This window comes from Oryctolagus cuniculus, chromosome 15 (assembly GCF_964237555.1).
Source record: "Oryctolagus cuniculus chromosome 15, mOryCun1.1, whole genome shotgun sequence".
Lineage (NCBI taxonomy): Eukaryota > Metazoa > Chordata > Mammalia > Lagomorpha > Leporidae > Oryctolagus > Oryctolagus cuniculus.
The window spans coordinates 28,540,608-28,561,657 of NC_091446.1; the positions used below are offsets into that span (position 1 = coordinate 28,540,608).

The following is a 21,050-nucleotide window of genomic DNA, read 5'->3' on the forward strand; positions in this document are numbered from 1 at the left end:
CCCCATTTGGTGCTTATAAACAAAAAACATGAAAATATTACTACCATTTAAGTAAAAAATATGCAAATGTTTCTCCATTTTCCATTAGTCTCCTAAAGGCATTTAAAAGTTTTACAGGCTGAGGCTGCGGCATAACGTTAAGGCCACCCACCTGCAGGTCCAATCCAGCTCTCTGCTGTGGCCTAGGAAAGCAGTAGAAAATGGCCCCAAGTCCTTGGGCCCCTTCACCAGTGTGGAAGACCAGGAAGAAGCTCTTGGCTTCAGATTGCCCCAGCTCAGGCCATTGTTGCCATTTGGGGAACGAACCAGCAGTTGGAAGACCTCTCTCTCTCTCTCTCTCTGCCTCGGTCTCTCTGTAACTCTGCCTATCAAATAATTAAATAAATCTCTAAAAAATAAAAGATTATAATACTGTAATATTTTTAGAGAATAAAGTTAATTTTCACATATTAATAACAAGATATTTAATTTTAATCACAGTTATTTTAATAAATTTTCCAGTAATGCAATGAACTCAAACAATTTACTTAACTAAACCCGAGGATCAAAAACAAATTAAAGGTCTTTCATAGTACAGTCTTACAAATTCATTTTTTTAAAGTAAAAAATCCATGGCTACTCCAAATTCTGAAATACCAATTAACAATTTAACATATATTTAGCTTTTTTAAGCACAACAAAGGTTTGTAAATGTTAAGAGCCAAAATAATTACTAGATCAAGGTCTTTAAAATCATTCCCATACTCAGGAAAACAAGGAATTCCAAGACAAGGATAATGAAAATAAAGCACCTATAGCAAAAGGGTGGTTACGCTACTTGGGGATGGGGTCCAAGCAGGGGGAATAGCAACACAAAGGGATTTGAAAGAAAAAGACAAGGCAGAACAAAATAGATTCCAACGCTAGACACACTGGTTAGACCCTTACATGCAAATTAAACCAATGAACTAGGCTAAAATAATATATCAAAAATCTTTCTTCAGCCCTATTTTCTTCTTTCTCAGCTTGTTGTGTTGGTAGGGAATCTCACGGAAACCTCCCTTAATGTAGCTTAAAACTCCCCAAGCAAATGCTACCTTGCAGTGACTTCCTTAAGAAAAAGAAAAATTTATTTATTTATTTGATTAGAGGGTGAAAGTCAGATTTTTCATCCACTGGTTCACTCTAACCATGCAGTGACTTCTAAATTAACTGAAGCTGGTAAATCCTATGCTGTAAGCATGGAGATGCAAGGTTTTACAGTGCAATAATGAGAATTTAGGTGCTGATGTTGTTCAAATCATGCAAGACTGGATTTCTGTGATGCACTACAACAGGATCAGTGAATTATTTGGCCATGTGTGTCCCAGCATTGTTGATAACTGCTGTGTTTCACCCAAGATCACCCCATAAAAGAGAACCTCCGGCCTTATCTCCAGGGGAATCCATAGGAGCAGACATGCATTCAGATGTGTGCTGTTCCTGTTACACCTGCTGGAACTCATGGGTCAAATTGCTATTCCTACTCAGATCCGACATGTCTAGCCATGTACTCCACAGGGAATTGCAGGCCAGTGGGACAAGCCCCTACCATTCATCTGAAGTGTGTGTTAGATGTCCAGACTGGTTATAGATTTTAACCCTTACTCTTCTGAGCTAGGGCCTTTGTTTCTCCCCTGTTACTGAAGGAAATAAAAGGTACTTTGCTTTTATTTTACTTGTAACAGGGAGAGAAGGGAAAGAACCTACTTTTTAGCTTTACCTTGGATACTAAATCACTGAATCTTTAAATGTACAAAACCCCTTATCTCAGGAATAAACTAATGTTCCCAACAGAAGCAAAGTAAAATCCACAAGCCATGGGAGCTGCAAACTGCAACAAGAGTACTTTTTCAATCACTCTGAATTCCATATACAGGGAAGGGATTTGGTGCAGTGGTAAAGACGCTGCTTGGGATGCACACATCCCATGAGAGTCCCTGTGTTCAAGTCCTGGCTCTGCTCCGTTTCACCTTCCTTTGAGTGCACATCCTGGGGGGTAGCAGGCAATGGCTCAAGTGATTAGTTCCCACATGGGAGATCCAGACTGAATTCCAGGATCCTGGTTTCAGTCTGATCCAATCTCAGTTATAGCAGCTATTTGGGGAATGAACCAGCATATGGATGTCTCTGTCCCTCTCTGTCTTGCAAATAAATTTATTAAATAAACATTTAAAAAAGATTTCATTTACAGAAAAGACATCTGCAGAGTCTATGTTTTCCAACCTCCAAGATACAAAATAGTGCCATTACATTTGTCACTGGCAATCACATAAGATTTGTCTAATTTCCAAAACACATTTGAAAATAATTTTATTCTTAAATGAACCTTTGCAAACTGAAAATATGTATTATCATAAAAACTAAACGATGAAAGAGTCGCCTACTTTTCGAAAAAAAAAAAAAGTTCTTTAAGACTTATGTATTGGTGAGGCCAACACTGTGGCACAGCAGATAAAACCGCCGCCTGAGGCACCGGCATCCCATATGGGCACCGGTTCAAGTCCCGGCCGCTCCACTGCCGACCCAACTCTCTGCTATGACTTAGGAAAGCACTAGAAGATGGTCCGCGTGCTTGGGCCCCTGCACCCATGTGGGAGACCCAGAAGAAGCTGGCTCCTGGCTTCGGATTCTTGCAGCTCTGGCTGTTGTGGCCAATTGGGGAATGAACCAGCTGATGGAAGACCTCTCTCTCTGCTTTTCCTTCTCTCTCTGTGTAACTCTGACTTTCAAATAAATAAATAAATCTTGAAAAAAAAAAAGATTTATTTATTGGGACTGGTGCCATGTATAGGTTAATCCTGCACCTGCATTGCCAGCATCCCATATGGGCACCAGTTCTAGTCCTGGCTGCTCCACTTCCAATCAAGCTCTCTACTATGGCCTGGAAAAGCAGAAGATGGCCCAAGTCCTTGGGCCCCTCCAAACACGTGGGAGACCAGGAAGAAGCACCTGGCTCCTGGCTTCAGATTAGCATGGCTCCAGTCATTGCAGCCATTTGAGGAATGAACCACAGAAGGAAGACCTTTCTGTCTCTCCCTCTCACTGTCTGTAAATCTACCTCTCAAATAAAATAATTTTTAAAAAAATCTTTAAAAAATGAAAAAGTTAAAAAAATATGTATTTATTTATTTGAAAGGCAGAGGTACAGAAAGGCAGAGGCAGAGAAAGAAATCTTCCATCTGCTGGTTCAGTCCCCAAACGGCCGCAACAGCCAGAGCTGGGCTGATCCAGAGACAGGAGCTGGGAGCTTCTGCCCCATCTCCCACGCGGCTGCAGGGGCCCAAGCACTTGGATCATCTTCCACTGTTTTCTAGGCCATAGCAGAGAGCTGGATCAGAAGTGGAGCAGCCAGGACTCAAACCAGCACCCACATTGATACCCACACTGCAGGCAGCAGCTTTACCCACCACACCACAGTGCTGGCCTATTGAAAATTTTAATTTATCTTTAATCATAGATGTCCACCCTTAGCCATACAAAAAGAAGTTATTTCAAATAGAACTGAGATGAAAATGTCTTTTCCCAGCAAGGTCCAAACTCTACAAAATCTATAGTTTAGGGGCCGGCACCATGGCACAGTAGGTTAATCCTTCACCTGGGGCGCTGGCATCCCATACGGGCACCAGTTCTAGTCCTGGCTGCTCCTCTTCTGATCCAGCTTTCTGCTATGTCCTGGGAAAGCAGAATAAGATGGCCCAGGTCCTTGGGCCCCTGCACCCACATGGGAGACCAGGACGAAGCACCTGGTTCCTGGCTTCAGATCAGCGCAGCTCCAGCCGTTGTGGCCATTTGGAGAATGAACCAATGGAAGGAAGACCTTTCTCTCTGTCTCTCCCTCTCACTGTCTGTAACTCTACCTCTCAAATAAATAAAAATCTATAATTTAGTTACTAAAGCCTTGAAAGCCTGATACATAGATTCCTAGGTAAACATTTAGTTTTAGAGGGGCATGATATGCAATGTAGTTACACTGGCTACGCCTGTTCAAGGATTAGTTTTCTCATTCAAATGCCTTGCAATGATACATGGGTACTTCAAAAAATTTTATGAAATATATGAATTTCAAAACCTTTTTACAAAATAAACTTATTTTTAAATTCCATTTTCCACAAACTTTCTGAAGTAGCCTTGAAAATGAAACCTGAAGAAGTGAAAATAAAGAACTTAATTATGCCACACTAAAATGTAATTTTAAATAAACAGCAACTGACCCTTCTCTAATTCTTTGCACAAATCCTTTATTAGTCACTTTATAAGATAAAAACATTGAACTAACTCTGTAAGAAAAAGCGAGCCAGGGCATGGCACTGTGGCATAGTAGAAGCCTCCGCCTGCAGCACTGGCATCCCATATGGGCACCAGTTCAAGTCCCAGCTGCTCCTCTTCTCATCCAGCTCTCTGCTATGGCCTGGGAAAGCAGCGGAGGATGGCCCCTGCACCCTTGTGGGACACTCAGAAGAAGCTCCTGGCTCCTGGCTTCAGATTGGCCCAGCTCAGGCCACTGTGGCCACTGGAGAGTGAATCAGTGGATGGAAGACCTTTGTCTCAGTCTCTGTCTCTCTGTACCTCTCAAATAAATAAATTTTTAAAAAATCATTCCCTTAAAAAAATTTTAGCAAATTAAGGTACATGCCAAAACTGCCATTCCTAAATCAGCTCCAACTTACTACTGATGAACAAGCAGCACTCTGTGAAGCCTGAACTAACATAAAACCACGCTGGGTCCGGCCCTGTAGCAGAGCAGGTTAAGCGGCTGCCTGCAATTCTCGCATCCCCTAAGAACGCCTGGTCATCGCTGCCATCTGGGGAGTGAACCAGCAGAGGGAAGATATCTCTTTCTCTCTCTCTCTCTTTCCAACTCTGCCATTCAAAAAGATAAATCTTAAAAAAAACACACACACACACACACACACACACACACAAAACACAAAGATGAAACCATGCTAAGAAACAGGCAAATTTCCATTTGTTATCTCTCATATCAACTGACTCATGGGGCCAGTGCTGTGGCACAGCGGGTAACGCCACCGCCTGCAGTACTGGCATCCCATATGGGCAGCAGTTCAAGTCCTGGCTGCCCCACTTCCGATCCACTCTCTGCTGTGGCCTGGGAAAGCAGTGGAAGATGGCCCAGGTCCTTGGGCCCCTGCACCCACGTGGGAGACCTGGAAGAAACTCCTGGCTCCTGGCTTCAGATCAGCACAGCTCTAGCAGTTGCAGCCAATTGGGAAGTGAACCAGCGGATGGAAGACCTCTCTCTCTGCCTCTCCTTCAATCTCTGTGTAACTCTGACTTTCAAATAAATAAATAAATCTTCAAAAAAAAATTGACTCAGGGATAATTTATCAACCTAAGACACACAGCCAAAAGAAAAAAAATTTTATGAACATGATTAAATTTTAATATTATAAACTCCATTCACTAGTAAATTAGATCTCCAATTCCAAAATGACCAAACTTTACATATTCCAAAGTAACATATTTCAAACATAATAGTTCTCTCACTTGAATATATTTCTTTTGAGAATAATTTTTCTAATTCAAAAATATGTTCTAAAGCTTGAAATTACACAACTTTCCAAGCTTAATATATCTCCTTAAAGGTTGTTTTGAATCACAGCAGGAGTTACCATATAAGATAAAAAACTATATGTTGTTTTTTTTTTTAATTTTTTTTTTTTTTTTTTTGACAGGCAGAGTGGACAGTGAGAGAGAGAGACAGAGAGAAAGGTCTTCCTTTGCCGTTGGTTCACCCTCCAATGGCCGCCGCGGCCGGCGCGCTGCGGCCGGCGCACCGCGCTGATCCGATGGCAGGAGCCAGGAGCCAGGTGCTTTTCCTGGTCTCCCATGGGGTGCAGGGCCCAAGCACCTGGGCCATCCTCCACTGCACTCCGGGCCACAGCAGAGGGCTGGCCTGGAAGAGGGGCAACCGGGACAGAATCCGGCGCCCCGACCGGGACTAGAACCCGGTGTGCCGGCGCCGCTAGGCGGAGGATTAGCCTAGTGAGCCGCGGCGCCGGCTTATATGTTTTTAAAAGACAAATAAAACCCTATGCCATTTCATGAAATTCTGATTATATACAGATTAGTTTCAGGAAAAGTTCTGTAGGCAGGCCGGCACCGCGGCTCACTAGGCTAATCCTCCGTCTTGCAGTGCCGGCACACCGGGTTCTAGTCCCGGTCAGGGCGCCGGATTCTGTCCCGGTTGCCCCTCTTCCAAGCCAGCTCTCTGCTGTGGCCAGGGAGTGCAGTGGAGGATGGCCCAGATGCTTGGGCCCTGCACCCCATGGGAGACCAGGAGAAGCACCTGGCTCCTGGCTTTGGATCAGCGCAGTGCGCCGGCCGCAGCACACCAGCCGCGGCGGCCATTGGAGGGTGAACCAACGGCAAAAGGAAGACCTTTCTCTCTGTCTCTCTCTCTCACTGTCCACTCTGCCTGTCAAAAAAATAAAAAATAAAAGTTCTGTAGGCAAAGTTCTTACAGAAACTTTAATTATCAAGAGTAAACATTCTAAACATGAAGAACCATTCTTATATTTACCTCAAGCATCAAAATATATCTGTAAATTGTCCACAAGATTGAAAAAGTATAAAATTAATCTGTTCGGATACAACCCCTTACAATGTATTTGGAAGAGAAAAATTACAATGTGCTGGACTTAGAGGCTGGTGTTGGAGCGTAATAGCTTAAGCCTCCCATTCAGGTGCCAGTTCGAGTTATGGCTACTCCACTTCCAATCCAGCACTCTGCTAATGGCCTGGGAAATCAGTGGAAGATGGCCCAGCTGGATCCTGGCTTCAGCTTGGCCCAGCTCCTGCCGTTGTAGCCATTTGGGGAGTGAACCAGTGGATGGAAGACCTCTCTCTCTCTCTGTCTCTCCCTCAGTCTATAACTCTGCTTCTTAAATAAATCTTTAAAAGGGGGGGGGGGGCAGCACTGTGGCACAGTGGGTAAAGCCACCGACTGCAGTGCCAGCATCCCATATGGGTGCCGGTTCAAGTCCTGGCTGCTCCACTTCTAATCCAGCTCTCGACTATGGCCTGGGAAAGTAATGGAGGATGGCCCCAAGTCCTTGGGCTCCTGCACCCACATGAGAGACCTGGAAGAAGCTCCTGGCTTTGGATCAACGCAGCTCCAGCCATTGTGGCCAATTTGGGAGTGAACCAGTGGATGGAAGACCTCCTTCTCTCCCTTTCCTTCTCTCCCTCTCTGCCTCTGCCTCTCCTTCTCTCTCTGTGTAACTGACTTCTAAATAAATAAAATCTTTTTAAAAAATGAATGAACTGGACAGTATATTAATGCTTAAAGTTTAAAAAAATAAAGTTGCATAGGATGGCAAGGTGTTTATTTTTTTATTTTCTCAATTTTGTTTTAATGTCACAAAAAATTATTGGTGGGGTAGGGTGTATAGCTTAACAGGTGAGACACCTCTTAGGACACCTTCATCTCATTTTGGAGTACCTGAGTTCAAGTACTGGCTCTGTTCCATTCTAGCTGTTGTACAGAAATGGAATTTAAAGAGGAGAATAGTTAAAAGTTACAATTTTCCATAAAAGAAATTAAAATAACCTATAGTCAGTTGATGGCAATGGAGACAAAGAGAAGCGGATGAATATGAGATGTATTTTGGAATCTGATGACAGACTGGCTGTCACAGTAAGAAAAAGTGAGAAGTTAAAGATGATCCCAGTTTTGGGAACTGACAGCAAAGAAAATAAATGACAAACATACAACATTCAAGTGGCTAGTCATTTGAATACATAAAGCTAGAGGTCAGACTAGAAGGCAAATTTTGAGATTATTAGCACATTAGGAGTCACCTGCACACAGATGCTACTTCAAAGCTAAGGAAATAGACACTCACATAGGAACGAAGTAAACACAAAAGTGGGCCCAGGCCCATGTAGTAAAAAACTCCAATATATGGAAAATCTAAGAGTCAAATGTTTATTAAATGATCTGGCTCAATCAGGTGTTCATTCATTATATCCAACTACTTAACATTAAAACAAAACAAAGCCACCTTCCCTAGTCAATGGAAGTTTAGCATTTAATTTTGAAGTAACTCCATGTTTTGGTTTCTATCAATAATTAACCTGATGGGGCTGACTCTATGGTACAGCAGGTTAAAGCCCCAGCCTGCAGCACTGGCATCCCATATGGGCACTGGTTCGAGTCCCGGCTGCTCCACTTCTGATCCAGCTCTCTGCTATGTCCTAGGAAAGCAGTGAAAGATCGCCCAAGTGCTTGGGCTCCTGCACCCACGTGGGAGACCTGGAACAAGCTCCTGGCTCCTGGTTTCAGATCAGCTAAACTCTGGCTATTGCAGTCATCTGGAGAGTGAACCAGCAGATGGAAGACCTCTCTCTCTCTCTCTCTCTCTCTCTCTCTCTCTCTGGCTCTACCTGTCTCTGTAATTCTGTCTTTAAATAAATAAAATAAAGCTTTAAAAAAAATAACTAACCTGATCCAAATAGGCTTATTATTTTGTTTGACTTTAAGGTTCCTGTTTTTGAATCTGACAAACCACCTGTAAAATATAAAGGTATAAAAAGCCACAGAGAGACAAGGAGAAAAACATGATAAAAACTATCATATACAAAGACTTATTATTAAGCTATGCAAAGATAGTAATGACACAGAGACAACTAAACAGAGTAATGAATCCCAAAATAGACTAATGTATGAAAGGACATGATTTATGACACAGGTAGCACAGCAGATGGGTGGAGGATAAAGTCTTCTAATATGATGCAAGGAGCCACCAGAAATCCACATAGAAAAAAATGAAAACAAGCAAAAATTAATGCTAGCGAGACTAAAATTCTACAAGTGAAAGGTAAAACTATAAAGCTTCTGGTAGAAAATATGAGAGTATTTTCATGACCTTAAGAGTAGTGGAGGCTTTTTTAAACAAAGTACAGAAATACACACACACACACACACACACACACACACCCCTACATTCTCTCATCAATCATATCTAGTAGAAGAAACACAAGCTCAAAAACAAATAAAACAAAGAGAATCAGAACACCACCAACGAGGCTAGGACTTGGGAAATCTGGGCTATTATCAATTGTGACCTTGAACAAACAACTCACACAGTCTCTGGTTCTCCATTTGCTCATTTTTCAAAGAAAGGAGTATTCCATGATAATTTGATACCCAATAAAAACTTTTTCCAGGGCAAGTGTTTGATACAGTAGTTAAGGTGCCACTTGGGACACCTGCATCCTATACTGAGTGCCTGGGTTTGAGTCCTGGTTCCACTCCCCATTCCAGCTTCCTGCTAACGTACACCTGGTAGACAGCAGATGACAGCTCAGGTACCTGGGTCCCCTACCATCCCCACGGAAGGCCTGGACTTTCCCAGCTCCTGGCCTTGGCCACGTCCAGCCCAGGCTATCATAGGCATTTGGGAAGTGAACCAGCAGACTGAGATCTCTGGTCTATCAAATAAAATGAAAATACAATTTTTTTTTAAATTTTTAAACTGTTTTTCCCAGTGGCTTGTGGAATGCATATGATAAAATCCAAATGAAATCTTTTGGTTAAAGTGTACTACTAATCTAAAATGATGACAAAATACTCTTTCTTGAATGAGTTAACTAGAAGAATACCATATGAGATCCCAGCATCACAGGCAGCGGCTTTACCTGCTAAGCCTCAATGGCAGCCCCTCCAGTAGGATTTCTGGGAATCACTAGTCACATCATTCTGTACCATTTTTCCTGACACTACTGAACAACGTACTCAACATTTCATTAACTTCTCAAAATGACATCTTAAAATGAACAGTCTTAACTACGTTGAAGTGGTAGTTACCAACAACAAAGGCTTTTAAATAAAAAAAAAAAAAAGCATTATGCACCTAAGGTTCATGGATAGGATTGAGGGATCTTGGAACCTCTTGAACTTGTGTACCAAATGTATGTATTGCACATGTTTGGGGAGATGATCCTTTGGCATACAAAAGAATTTCAGTGAGGTCTATAACCAAAAATAGTTAAGAAGCCTTAAATTAGATGATCCTACTAGACTCTTAAAAGTCTATGATCCCCTAGGGGCTGGCTCTGTGGCACACTGGGTAAAGCTGCTGCCTGCTGGGCACCAGTTCAAGTCCTGCTGTTCCACTTCTGATCCAGCTGTGTGCCATGGCCTGGGATAGTAGAAGATGGACCAAGTCCTTGGGCCCCTGCACCTTCAAGGGAGACCCAGAGGAAGCTCCTGGCTCCTAATCAGTGCAGCTCTGGCCGTTGCAGCCAACTGAGGAGTGAACCAGAGGATGGATGACAGCTCTCTCTTTCTGCCTCTCCTTCTCTCTGTGTAACTATGACTTCAAAATAAATAAATAAATCTTCAAAAAAAAGTTTATAGCTCCACACAAATTTAGTATCATTTTGATATAAACAAACAAACAACTTTGGCAGGCATTCAGTAAAGCAGTTAAGGTACCATTTTGGATGTCTACATCCCATTTTGGAATGTGTGGGCTTGAATCATGGCTCTGCTTCGGATCCAGCTTCCTGCCAATGTATGCTTGGAGGCAACAGACAATCAATGACTCGAGTACTTGAGTCCCTGTCACCCACATGGGAGCCTCAGACAGAATTCCTGGCTCTTGGCTTCAGCCTAACCCAGGTTGAACTGTTGCAGGCATTTGGGGAGTGAACCGGCAGACAGAAAATGTCTCTGTCTCTCTCTCTCTCTCTCTCTCTCTCCCCTTTCCTCAACTCCCTACCCCTCTTTCAGATAAACATAAATTTAAAAACTTAAAAAGCAAATAACTTACAAACTTTTAGGAAACAGAATTCTGATTCCCTCTAATTCAATACATTTACCCGTCATCAAAGTTCAATAAAAGTCAGTCTCAATTTAAAATAAACTTTGAAACTCCATGGCTTTGGGACTAACATTATGGCACAATGGGTTAAGCTGCCGCCTATGATGCCAGCATCCTATAAGTCTCAGTGTGGAGCCTAAGTGGGAGAACTGGATGAAGTTCCAGGCTCCTGACCATGGGCCTGGACCAGCATAGACCACTGCAACCATCTGGGGAGTGAACCAGCAAATGGGAGCTCGCTTGCTCTCTCTCTGTAACTCTTTCAAATAAATATATCTTTAAAAAAAAATTAACAATTAAAAATTCAAATTCAACAGTTCCCTCCAATTTCAAAATCTTCTGTGTTTTGTCCTCAGTTTACTTACCTGCTTTTGAAGCTTCTCTAAACATTCCAATTTTAACTACAATATATCCTATTTCTCAGTAAGAAAGAGGATTCCTTTTTAGGTATTTTTCCATGAAGAACCAGTCTTTCTAAGTTCTGAGTACATTTTCAAATCAATTGAAACCAAAATCTCACTCTTTTTTTTTACTAATTAACTGGGACTGTTATTCCAAATTCATCAATCCATGAGCCTTTGAAAAAAGCTGTCAACTCCTACTCTTGCCAAAGTTTGGTGACTGAATCCCACTCTTATCTCATCAATATACACTTTAAGAAAATACACAAAACACAAAATGACTAGCAAGAACTATAATTTACTAGCAACTACTACTAGGAAATAATAGTTCTGACTGGCAAGTAATTTGCAAAGGCGGACTGCTTTAGCTGTATAACATGAATATCCACCTGCATGTACTAGCACTAATCAAACTGTGAAATTAAACTTTTTATTCAAACAGAAATTGCTGCTTCAAGACTGTGATTTAGTGTAGGAAGCAAATATGAAGGTCATCCTCTTCTCCCTGCTGTTTCTAGTCTTTCTCACAGGAGAACCAAGGGAGGAAGGCTGAGCAGCCAACTTCTGTGAAGCTGAAAATCTCTCTATGACGTGATAAATTTGCCACTTGCTTTACTAATTTCAAACTTAAAAGAACCAAGTTGCTAAATGTATGCAGAGATCACTTAAGTACTGAAAGCCCAAACTGACCACTATCAATACCTGAATGAGCCAGAACTAAAAGATCAGTGTGCCAATGAGCAAATTAAAGTCAATAAATATGAATGTGTCAATACAGTTTAAAATAATCTATAATCACTTTCATTACAACAAAGCCAATTTTGGATTAACTGGGATAATGTGATTTTTCCCAGTAACTAGCCACCTGGCAATATTTTTCCTAACATTTATCAAAACCCACTAACACAAACTGCAACTTATTCCACTCTACTAAGAGCATATCCACAGTACTCTCCTGTCTACCAGAGAAAGCAAACTACTCGAGCCATCACTGCTGCTTCACAGGGTCTGCATTAGCGGGAAGCCAGAGTCGAGCCAGAGCCAATTATCAAACAAGGTATTCTGATGTGAAATGCTGGCATCTTAACTACACTTGTCCCCTCTCTGGGCAATTCAGATGTATTTTGTTGGTACACCAGGTTCTAAAATTAATGCAACTAGAGGAGAGGCATTTAGCACAACTGTTAATCTTTCACTTGGGACGCTGATATCTCATATCAAAATGCCTGGGTTGGAGTTATGGCTCCAGTCACCATTCAGCTTCCTGCTAATGTTCACCCTGGAAGGCAGCAGATGATGGCTCAAGTGCTTGGGTCCCTGCCACACATATGGATTGAGTTCCCAGCTCCTGGGTTTGGCCTGGTTGTCACGGGCCATCTCCATCTCTCTGCCTTTCTTTAATAATAATAAAAACAAGTATTTAAAGAAAACAACCCAATTATTTAAATAGTTTTAGCAGTATTTTTCATGAAATATAAAATTATAAAGAATAGGATGGTGGTATAGTGGGGTAAGGCCGCCACCTGCAGTGCCAGCATCCCATATGGGTGCCAGTTCAAGTCCTGGCTGCTCCACTTCTAATCCGGCTTTCTACTATGGTCAAGGAAAGCAGCGTAAGATGGCCCAAGTCCTTGGACTCCTGCACCCTTGTGGAAGACCTGGAAGAAGCTCCCGGCTCCTGGCTTCGGATTGGTGCCGCTCCGGCCATGGCGGCCCTTTGGGAAGTGAACCAGTGGATGGAAGATCGCCCTCTGCCTCTGCCTCTCTGCAACTCTGCCTTTCAAATAAATAAACAAATCTTCAAAAAAATTATAAAGCATATGACTTGCAAAATGTATTATAAAAAGCAAATTTTAATTGTCTAAGTTCAAAAACAAAATAAAGATAAAATCCACCCAATGTCTTCTAAAAATAGAGAACTGTCATTTGAAAGCCAAGGAGAAAGGAAAAAATAGAACTACCTAAAAGTAAATGGGCTGATGACAGAAGAATCATCAATGGATACTAAAACTACTGTGCAAAATAATGTGGGAAACAAGATATTTGCACAGTCTCTAAGTTCATGCCACTAAACATTAATTACAAATATACTGTTAAATAAAATTGGAGACTACCATTTCAGACTAGCCTTTAGCACTCCACCCCAGGTCTAACCAGAATGGAGTCATCATGCTAAGAGACAGGTAATCAAGCTGAACTCTCAAATGAAGCAGATTTTAAAAATAAACAGCAGATTCACAATTAAAAGAAATCTAGTTTGCATATGCTGGCAAGATTAGGACATTCCCTCTGTTTTAATTCCATAAAAAAGGAACTTTGAAACAACCAATCACTTTTATTCCCATTTGTGTTATCCTCAGCTTTTTTCTATCTATAAAGCCAACTTCCTCTGCTCACTTATTGGAACAATTCTATAATTACAAATTAAAGCCAATTAGGATCTTTAAATTTGTTGCAATTTTGTCTTTGACTATCTGTACAATGGAGAAACTGGTGAATATAACCTTAATAAAATGATCAAATTTATTATCAACAATGAAACAGACATCACGCATCTTTCTGATAGACGATACTGAAAAAGAAATCACAACATATATTTTATTCCTGCCAAAAAACTTTTTTAAAAGATTTATTTGTTGCCAGCACTGTGGTATAGCAGGCAAGGCTGCCAAGTGCAGTGCCAGCCTCTTATATGGGTGCTGGTTTGAGTCCCAGCTGCTTCACTTCCAATCCAACTCCCTGCTACTGTGCCTAGGAAAGCAGCATAAGATGGCCTAAGTGCTTGGACCCCTGCAACCATGTGGGAGACCTCAAAGAAGCTCCCAGATCCTGGCTTCACATCAGCCCAGCTCCTGCCATTGCAGCAGTTTGGGAAGCGAACCAGCAGGTTGAAGACAGTGTGCTCTCTCTCTTTATCTAACTCTGCCTTTCAAACAATGTCTTTTTAAAAAAAAAAAAATTTATTTGAAATGCAGAATGGCAGAAAGAGATCTTCATCCACTGATTCACTTTCCAAATGCCTGCAACAGCAGGGGATAGGTCAGGGTCTCCCATATGGGTACAAAGAATTTCATTAATTCAGCCATCTTCTGCTGCCTCCCAGGCACGTAAGCAGGAAATTGGACAGGGTACAGGTATCCCATGTGGTGGCCCAAACCACTCCACCACAATACCCACTAAACTACCAAATATTTTTTAACCTAAAAGTAATTATGGAGAAACAATGAGACAAATCCAAATAAAGGACATTCTGTAAAACTGCCTCAGACTTGGGGGCCCGAGATATGGCACAACGGGTTAAGCCACAGCCTTCAGTGTAAGTGTCGTTTCGAGTCCCAGGTGCTCCACTTTCAATCCAACTCCCTGCTAATGTACCAAGGAAGGCAGCAGAAGATGGCCCAAGTGCTTGGGCCTCCCCCATCAAAGTGAGAGAATCCAATAAGTTCCAGACTTCTAGCTTCAGCCTGGCCCAGGCCCAACTGGTGCGGCCATTTGGGGGCTGAATCAATAGACAGAAGATCTCTCTCCTCTCTCTGTAACACTGCCTTTCAAATTTAAAAATCTTGAAAAAAGAGGTTAACGTAGTTTACCTTTGAGAGAAACATAACATGTGCTTTAGAATTTATAAAATATCTTCACTACTTATAACTTCACTCAGTATTCACACAGCTCTTTAAAGTACAAAAGTAGGGGCCGGCGCCGTGGCTCACTAGGCTAATCCTCCACCTTGAGGCGCCGGCACACCGGGTTCTAGTCCCGGTCGGGGCGCCAGATTCTGTCCCGGTTGCCCCTCTTCCAGGCCAGCTCTCTGCTGTGGCCAGGGAAGTGTAGTGGAGGATGGCCCAAGTGCTTGGGCCCTACACCCCATGGGAGACCAGGATAAGTACCTGGCTCCTGCCATCGGATCAGCGCGGTGTGCCGGCCGCAGCACGCCGGCCCCAGCAGCCATTGGAGGGTGAATCAACGGCAAAGGAAGACCTTTCTCTGTCTCTCTCTCTCACTGTCCACTCTGCCTGTCAAAAAATTTAAAAAAAAAAAAAAAAAAGTACAAAAGTAGGCATTATCACCTTTGCTTTCCAGATGAGGAAAATCATACTCATGTTAAGCAAGTTGCCCAACCTCCTAGGACTTCCAGAACACAGAACCAGAAAACCAGGTCTTTTTTCCATTGTGGCAGTATGTGAAGTTTATATACTAATCTAAACTGATTTCAAGGTATTTCAAAGAAAGCATACTAATAAGACAGGTAGAACTCTTGTATTGTCAGCTATAAACAAAAGAAGTTATCACTAGTCCATTCAGCAAAACAGATGTCACTTTACAGAGCTTTGATATTTTTCTTAAATACCTTTGAAAACAAGGATCAAAAAATATGAACTCTTATAAAAAGGGCTTTATTGTATTTTTATAGCTTATTACATACCTTGTAACAATCATTTTGTTAAATGTGAATGTCAGTTTTATTTTCAGTCCCTTTTTTCCTGGCTATTTACAAGCTTTGTAAGAATCGTTCCTTAATTAAGTCTAAACATGGTTTTATATAAATGGATTCCTGGAAATAAAACGTTCAGACTTAAGAAATGATTGTTACAGAGACTGTAACAGGCCGTAAAAAAAGAATGCCACTTTAAACAAAGATTTCTCATTTTAATTAAAAAGATAATCATCAGAACATTCCTACACTTAACAGAACCATCTAAAGAAGCTTCTTTGGGAAAAAAAAAAGTATGTAGTATCTTATGCAAACTTCCATTGTACAGTTTATACAATATTTAAATCAAAGTCTCAGTTGATCTTATAATATGAAAACTTATGTATTGTACCTACATTTTAAAGATGCATTGAAAGAAGACAGGTCCAGATGAGATAAACCTCATTTCTAATTCTTTTTAACATGAATGCCTTCAAAAGAGATGCTGGTAGGGGCTGGCACTGTGACACAGCAGGTAGAGCCGCTACCTGCAGTGCCAGCATGCCATATGGGTGCCAGTTCGAGTCCCACCTGTTCCACTTCCGATCCAGCCCTCTGCTATGGTCTGGGAAGGCAGCAGAGGATGGCCCACGTGTTTGGGCCCCTGCACCCATGTGGGAGACCTGGAAGAAGCTCTGGCTGTGGACTGGCCCAGCTCTAGCAGTTGCGGCTAAATGGAGAGGGAACCAGAGGATGGAAGACCTTTCCCTCCCTCTGTCTGTCTGTCTGTCTCTGTCTCTGAGAGTGACCCAGTGGTTGGAAGATCTTTCTCTCTCTCTCTCTCTGCCTCTCTGTAACTTTGCCTTTCAAATAAACAACACAATTCCATGAGGTAGAATTCTTTTCAATTAATACTTGACTGGGGCCGGCATTGTAGTGTAGGGGGTAAAGCCATCACCTACAGTGCCGGCATTCCATATGGGCGCCAGTTCAAGTCCCAGTTGCTACACTTCCAATCCAGCTCTCTGCTATGGCCTCAGAAAGTAGAAGATGGCGGCCCAAGTTCTTGGGCCCCTGCACCCACGTGGGAGACCTGGAAGAAGCTCCTGGCTCCTGGCTTTGGATCGGCACAGCTCCAGCCATTGCGGCCAATTGGGGAGTGAACCAGCGGATGGAAGACCTCCCCCACCCCATTCTCTGTAACTCTGACTTCCAAATAAATAAATAAATCTTTAAAAAATTTGTAACATTTTTTAAGATATATATATATTTTTTTTTTTTTTGAAAGGCAGAGTTACAGAGAGAGAGAGACACCGAGAGAGATCTTCCATCTGCTGGTTCACTCCCCAAACAGCCCCAGTGGGGATGTTGGCACCGCAGGTGGTGGCTTTACCCACTACACCGAGCACTAGCCCCTTGGCTAACTTTCAAAACTGTTTTTCATTCAAATCCACCTAAAATTTGTAAATGTCAGCCAACAACCTAAGAGAAACTAAAGTAGAACTTTTCAGCTGTCATTATAATTAACTCCAAGTTGAAAAACAGATGCATCAATGTTCTACTTACGTTACCTTTTCCAAATTACACAACACTGAACCTGCATCACCACGTGCTAGCCTATTTCCACAGCAATGTATTAACAGAAGGGGTGGATGCTGCGGCACAGAAAGCTAAGCTTCCTCCGGCAGCACAAGCATCCCACATGGGCACCAGTTTGTGTCCTGGCTGCTCCTCTTCAATCCAGCTCTCTGCTATGGCCTGGGAAAGCAGTGCAAGATGGCCCAAGTGCTTGGGCCCCTGCACCCACGGAAGAAGCTCCTGGCTTCAGCTCCGGCGGTTGCCTCTCCCTCTCTCTGTCTATAACTCTACCTCTCAAATAAATAAAATCTTTTTAAATAATGTATTAACAGAAACTACTTCCAAGTGGACTATATTTTCCCATGGAAACAAATCATAATCTGGAGGCTATTTCCACTGAGAATCTGGCATAAAAGAAAAGCAATGACAGGGAAGCCTGCGTTGTGGCACAATGGGTTAAGCCACCACTTGTGGTACCAGAATCTCATACTGGATTTCAGGTTCAAATCCTGGTTGCTCTGCTTCCAATCCAGCTTCGCAATAATGTTCCTGAGAAGGCAGCACATGATGGCCTAAGTACCTGGGCCCTGCCACCCATGTGCATAAACTGAACAGGAGTTCCTGGCTCCTGGCTTCGGCCTGACCCAGCCACGGCTGCTTCAGCAGACATCTGTGGAGGGAACCAGCAGATGGAAGATCTCCGTCACTCTACTTTTTAAATAAATAAAAATTTTACAAAAAGAAAGCATTAATATGATCGATACATCAAAACAACAATTCAATAACTATAAAACTCTACAATCTTAAAAAGAAGGAAATTATGTTTCTACTTTATAAAATGAGAATGAGGGGCTGGCACTGTGCAGCAGGTTAAGCCACCACCTGCAATGCCAGCATCCCTTATCAGCGTCAGCTCAAGTGCCAGCTGCTCCACTTCCTATCCAGCTCCCTGTTAATGCACCTGGGAAAGTAGTAGACGGCCCCAAGTACTTGGGCCCTGCACCCACATGGGAGACCCAAAGTTACAGGCTACTGGCTGTGGCCTGACCCAGCCCCAGCCAATACAGCCATTTGGAGAATGAAACAACAGATTGAAGAATTCTCTCTCATTCTCTCTCTCTCTCTCTCTCTCTCTCTCTCTCTCTCTCCTGTTCTTATACTCTGCCTTCCATATAAATTTTTTTAAATCCTTAAAAAAATAAAATGGGAATAACATCAATGATCTACAAGCATGCATTCAAAATATAAAAAGCATAATTCTTCCACATTCACTCATTAAACAAATTTAACCTTCAAGCTAATAACCAATGAAAATAAACACTAAATATTTAATTAGCAATCATATTTTTTAAAAGATTTATTTATTTACTTGAAAGGCAGAGTTACAGAGAGCTAAAGGCAGAGAGAGAGAGAGAGAGAAAGGGAGAGGGAGAGGGAGAGGGAGGGAGAGAGAGAGAGAGGCAGGGAGAGAGAGAGAGAATCTCTTCTATCCACTGGTTCAGTCCCCAAACGGCCGCAACAGCCAGAGCTAGGCTGATCCAGAGACAGGAGCTGGGAGCTTCTGCCCAGTCTCCCACGCGGCTGCAGGGGCCCAAGCACTTGGATCATCTTCCACTGTTTTCTAGGCCATAGCAGAGAGCTGGATCAGAAGTGGAGCAGCCAGGACTCAAACCAGCACCAATATGGATGCCGGCACTGCGGTGGTGCCTTCACCTACTACAGCACAGCGCCAGGCCCCAGCCATTTAGTTTTATTTCTTATAATACAGACTACTGCTTAAGATGATTTACAAATAAGGAAGAGAAGTAAAAGAGACCAAACAAATATAGGAGCATTGTTCAAGGAAAAGTGTTCAACGCCTCTATCTAAATTATTTCCCTTAATAAGCATGTTACTCAAAATCATACCATGCATTTGTTTTGTTTTGTATTTTTAAGATTTTTGCTTATTAAAATAATTATAGGATAGACTACATTATTTTTAATTTGCGTATCTCCTCAGTTTATTAAAAGCCACAAAAGATAGGAGTATTTGGCACAGCCTGGGATGCCTACATCCCTTATTAGAATACCTGGGATCTATACCATCCTGGAAGGCAACAGGTGGTGAGTTCCTGCTATCCACAGGGGAGATCCGGATGGAATTCCAGGCTCCTGGCTTCAACCTGGCCTAGCCAGGACTGCTGCAGGCATCTGGAGTGTGAACCAGAGTGCATGGAAAAATCTCAGTCTGTCTCAAGTCTTTCTCTCTTTCTCAAATAAGTAAATAAGATAGTGAACAATGTAATTTTGTAAAAAATTAAAAATCACTGTTTTCATAAAATGGATTTGCTATACTTTTTGAAGACCCCTCATATACATGGATTTCAAAGTTATTTTGTACTGAAATAAATTATCTTTTATTTCCATTTTCCATGAATTTTCTGAAGTCATCTTGTATAGTCTTTAAGTGGCCTCTTGCCTGTCTGTCCTCTCACCCTAATCTCAACCCCTTTAAGTCAAAGCACTACAGTGGTCTCTAATCTTCTTTGTTGTTGTTATTGCCATCCTTGGAATCAGATTCAAATTACAGACCTCTCAGAAAAAAGTACCTCATGTGCTTACACTGTGTGTGGAGGCCATCGACCTCACATTAAAAACCTCTCCACTATCAGCAACAGAGAGAATTAAATTCTTCACCCAGCATCAAATACCTAGGAACAAGTCTAACAAAAGAATCACAAAAACCTCTACACAGTGGCACTGAAGGCCAAAATAAATGGAAAGACACAACATTTTTGTGAATGTAAAACTCAATGGTATTAAGAGCTCAATTCTCCCCAAATTTATATACAGATTCAATTCCAATAAAAATAATGGTAGGATATTCCGTAAAAACTGACAAGCTGATTCTAATATAAATATGAAAATGCAAAGGGCGAAGAATAGCCAATGTAATCTTGATGAGAAAAAAGCTGAGGGGCATATGCTATCAGATATCAAGAACTGTTATTAAAAATAGTAGTTAAAAAAAATATGGTGGGCCAGCGCCGCGGCTCACTAGGCTAATCCTCTGCCTGCGGTGCCGGCACACCGGGTTCTAGTCCCGGTCGGGGCGCCGGATTCTGTCCCGGTCTCTCCTCTTCTAGTCCAGCTCTCTGCTATGGCCCGGGAGTGCAGTGGAGGATGGCCCAAGTTCTTGGGCCCTGCACCCGCATGGGAGACCAGGAAAAGCACCTGGCTCCTGGCTTCGGATCAGCATGGTGCGCCGGCCGGAGTGCGTCGGCCGCAGCAGCCATTGGGGGGTGAACCAAAGGAAAAAAGGAAGACCTTTCTCTCTGTCTCTCTCACTGTCCACTCTGCCTGTCAAAAAATAAAAATAAAAATAAATAAATAAATTAAAAAAAAAAAAAAGAATATGGTGGGGCCGGAGCTGTGGCTCAGCGGGTTAACGCCTTGGCCTGAAGCGCTGGCATCCCATATGGGCGCTGGTTCGAGACCCGGCTGTGCCGCTTCCGATCCCGCTCCCTGCTATAGCTGGGGAAAACAGCAAAAGATGGCCCAAGTCCTTGGGCCGCTGCACCCGCATGGGAGACCCGAAAGAAGCTTCTGGTTTCATATCAGCGCAGCTCTGGCCATTGCAGCCAACTGGGGAGTGAACCATCGGATGAAAGACCTCCCTCTCTCCCTCTCCTTCTCTATGTGTAACTCTTTCAAATAAATAAATAAATCTTTAAAAAAACATATGGTATTGCCACAACAATAAATAAATGAATGGATCTACTCAGAAAGTCCCCGAAGCAGCCCCACACAT

The 21,050-nt window shown here is 42.4% G+C and overlaps 1 protein-coding gene across 20 annotated transcripts in view; it reads right to left on the reverse strand.

The window, feature by feature from the left end:
- BTRC (beta-transducin repeat containing E3 ubiquitin protein ligase) overlaps nt 1-21,050 on the reverse strand; it is a 224,338-nt gene that overhangs the window by 180,729 nt on the left and 22,559 nt on the right. For 5 of the 20 annotated variants that reach the window (XR_007911097.2, XM_051824125.2, XM_051824122.2 and 2 more), the window contains exon 2: nt 17,839-17,928. The exons of 12 other annotated variants lie outside the window; for them this stretch is intronic. Coding sequence is in view for 7 of the 8 variants with exons in the window: in XM_051824125.2 (XP_051680085.1) it covers nt 17,839-17,928 (90 nt within the window). In the remaining variant the exon portion in view is untranslated. Of the gene's footprint in view, nt 1-17,838; nt 17,929-19,329; nt 19,451-21,050 lie in introns of all 20 variants that reach the window. 3 more of the 20 variants (XM_070057350.1, XM_051824124.2, XM_070057344.1) reach the window with 1 other exon arrangement.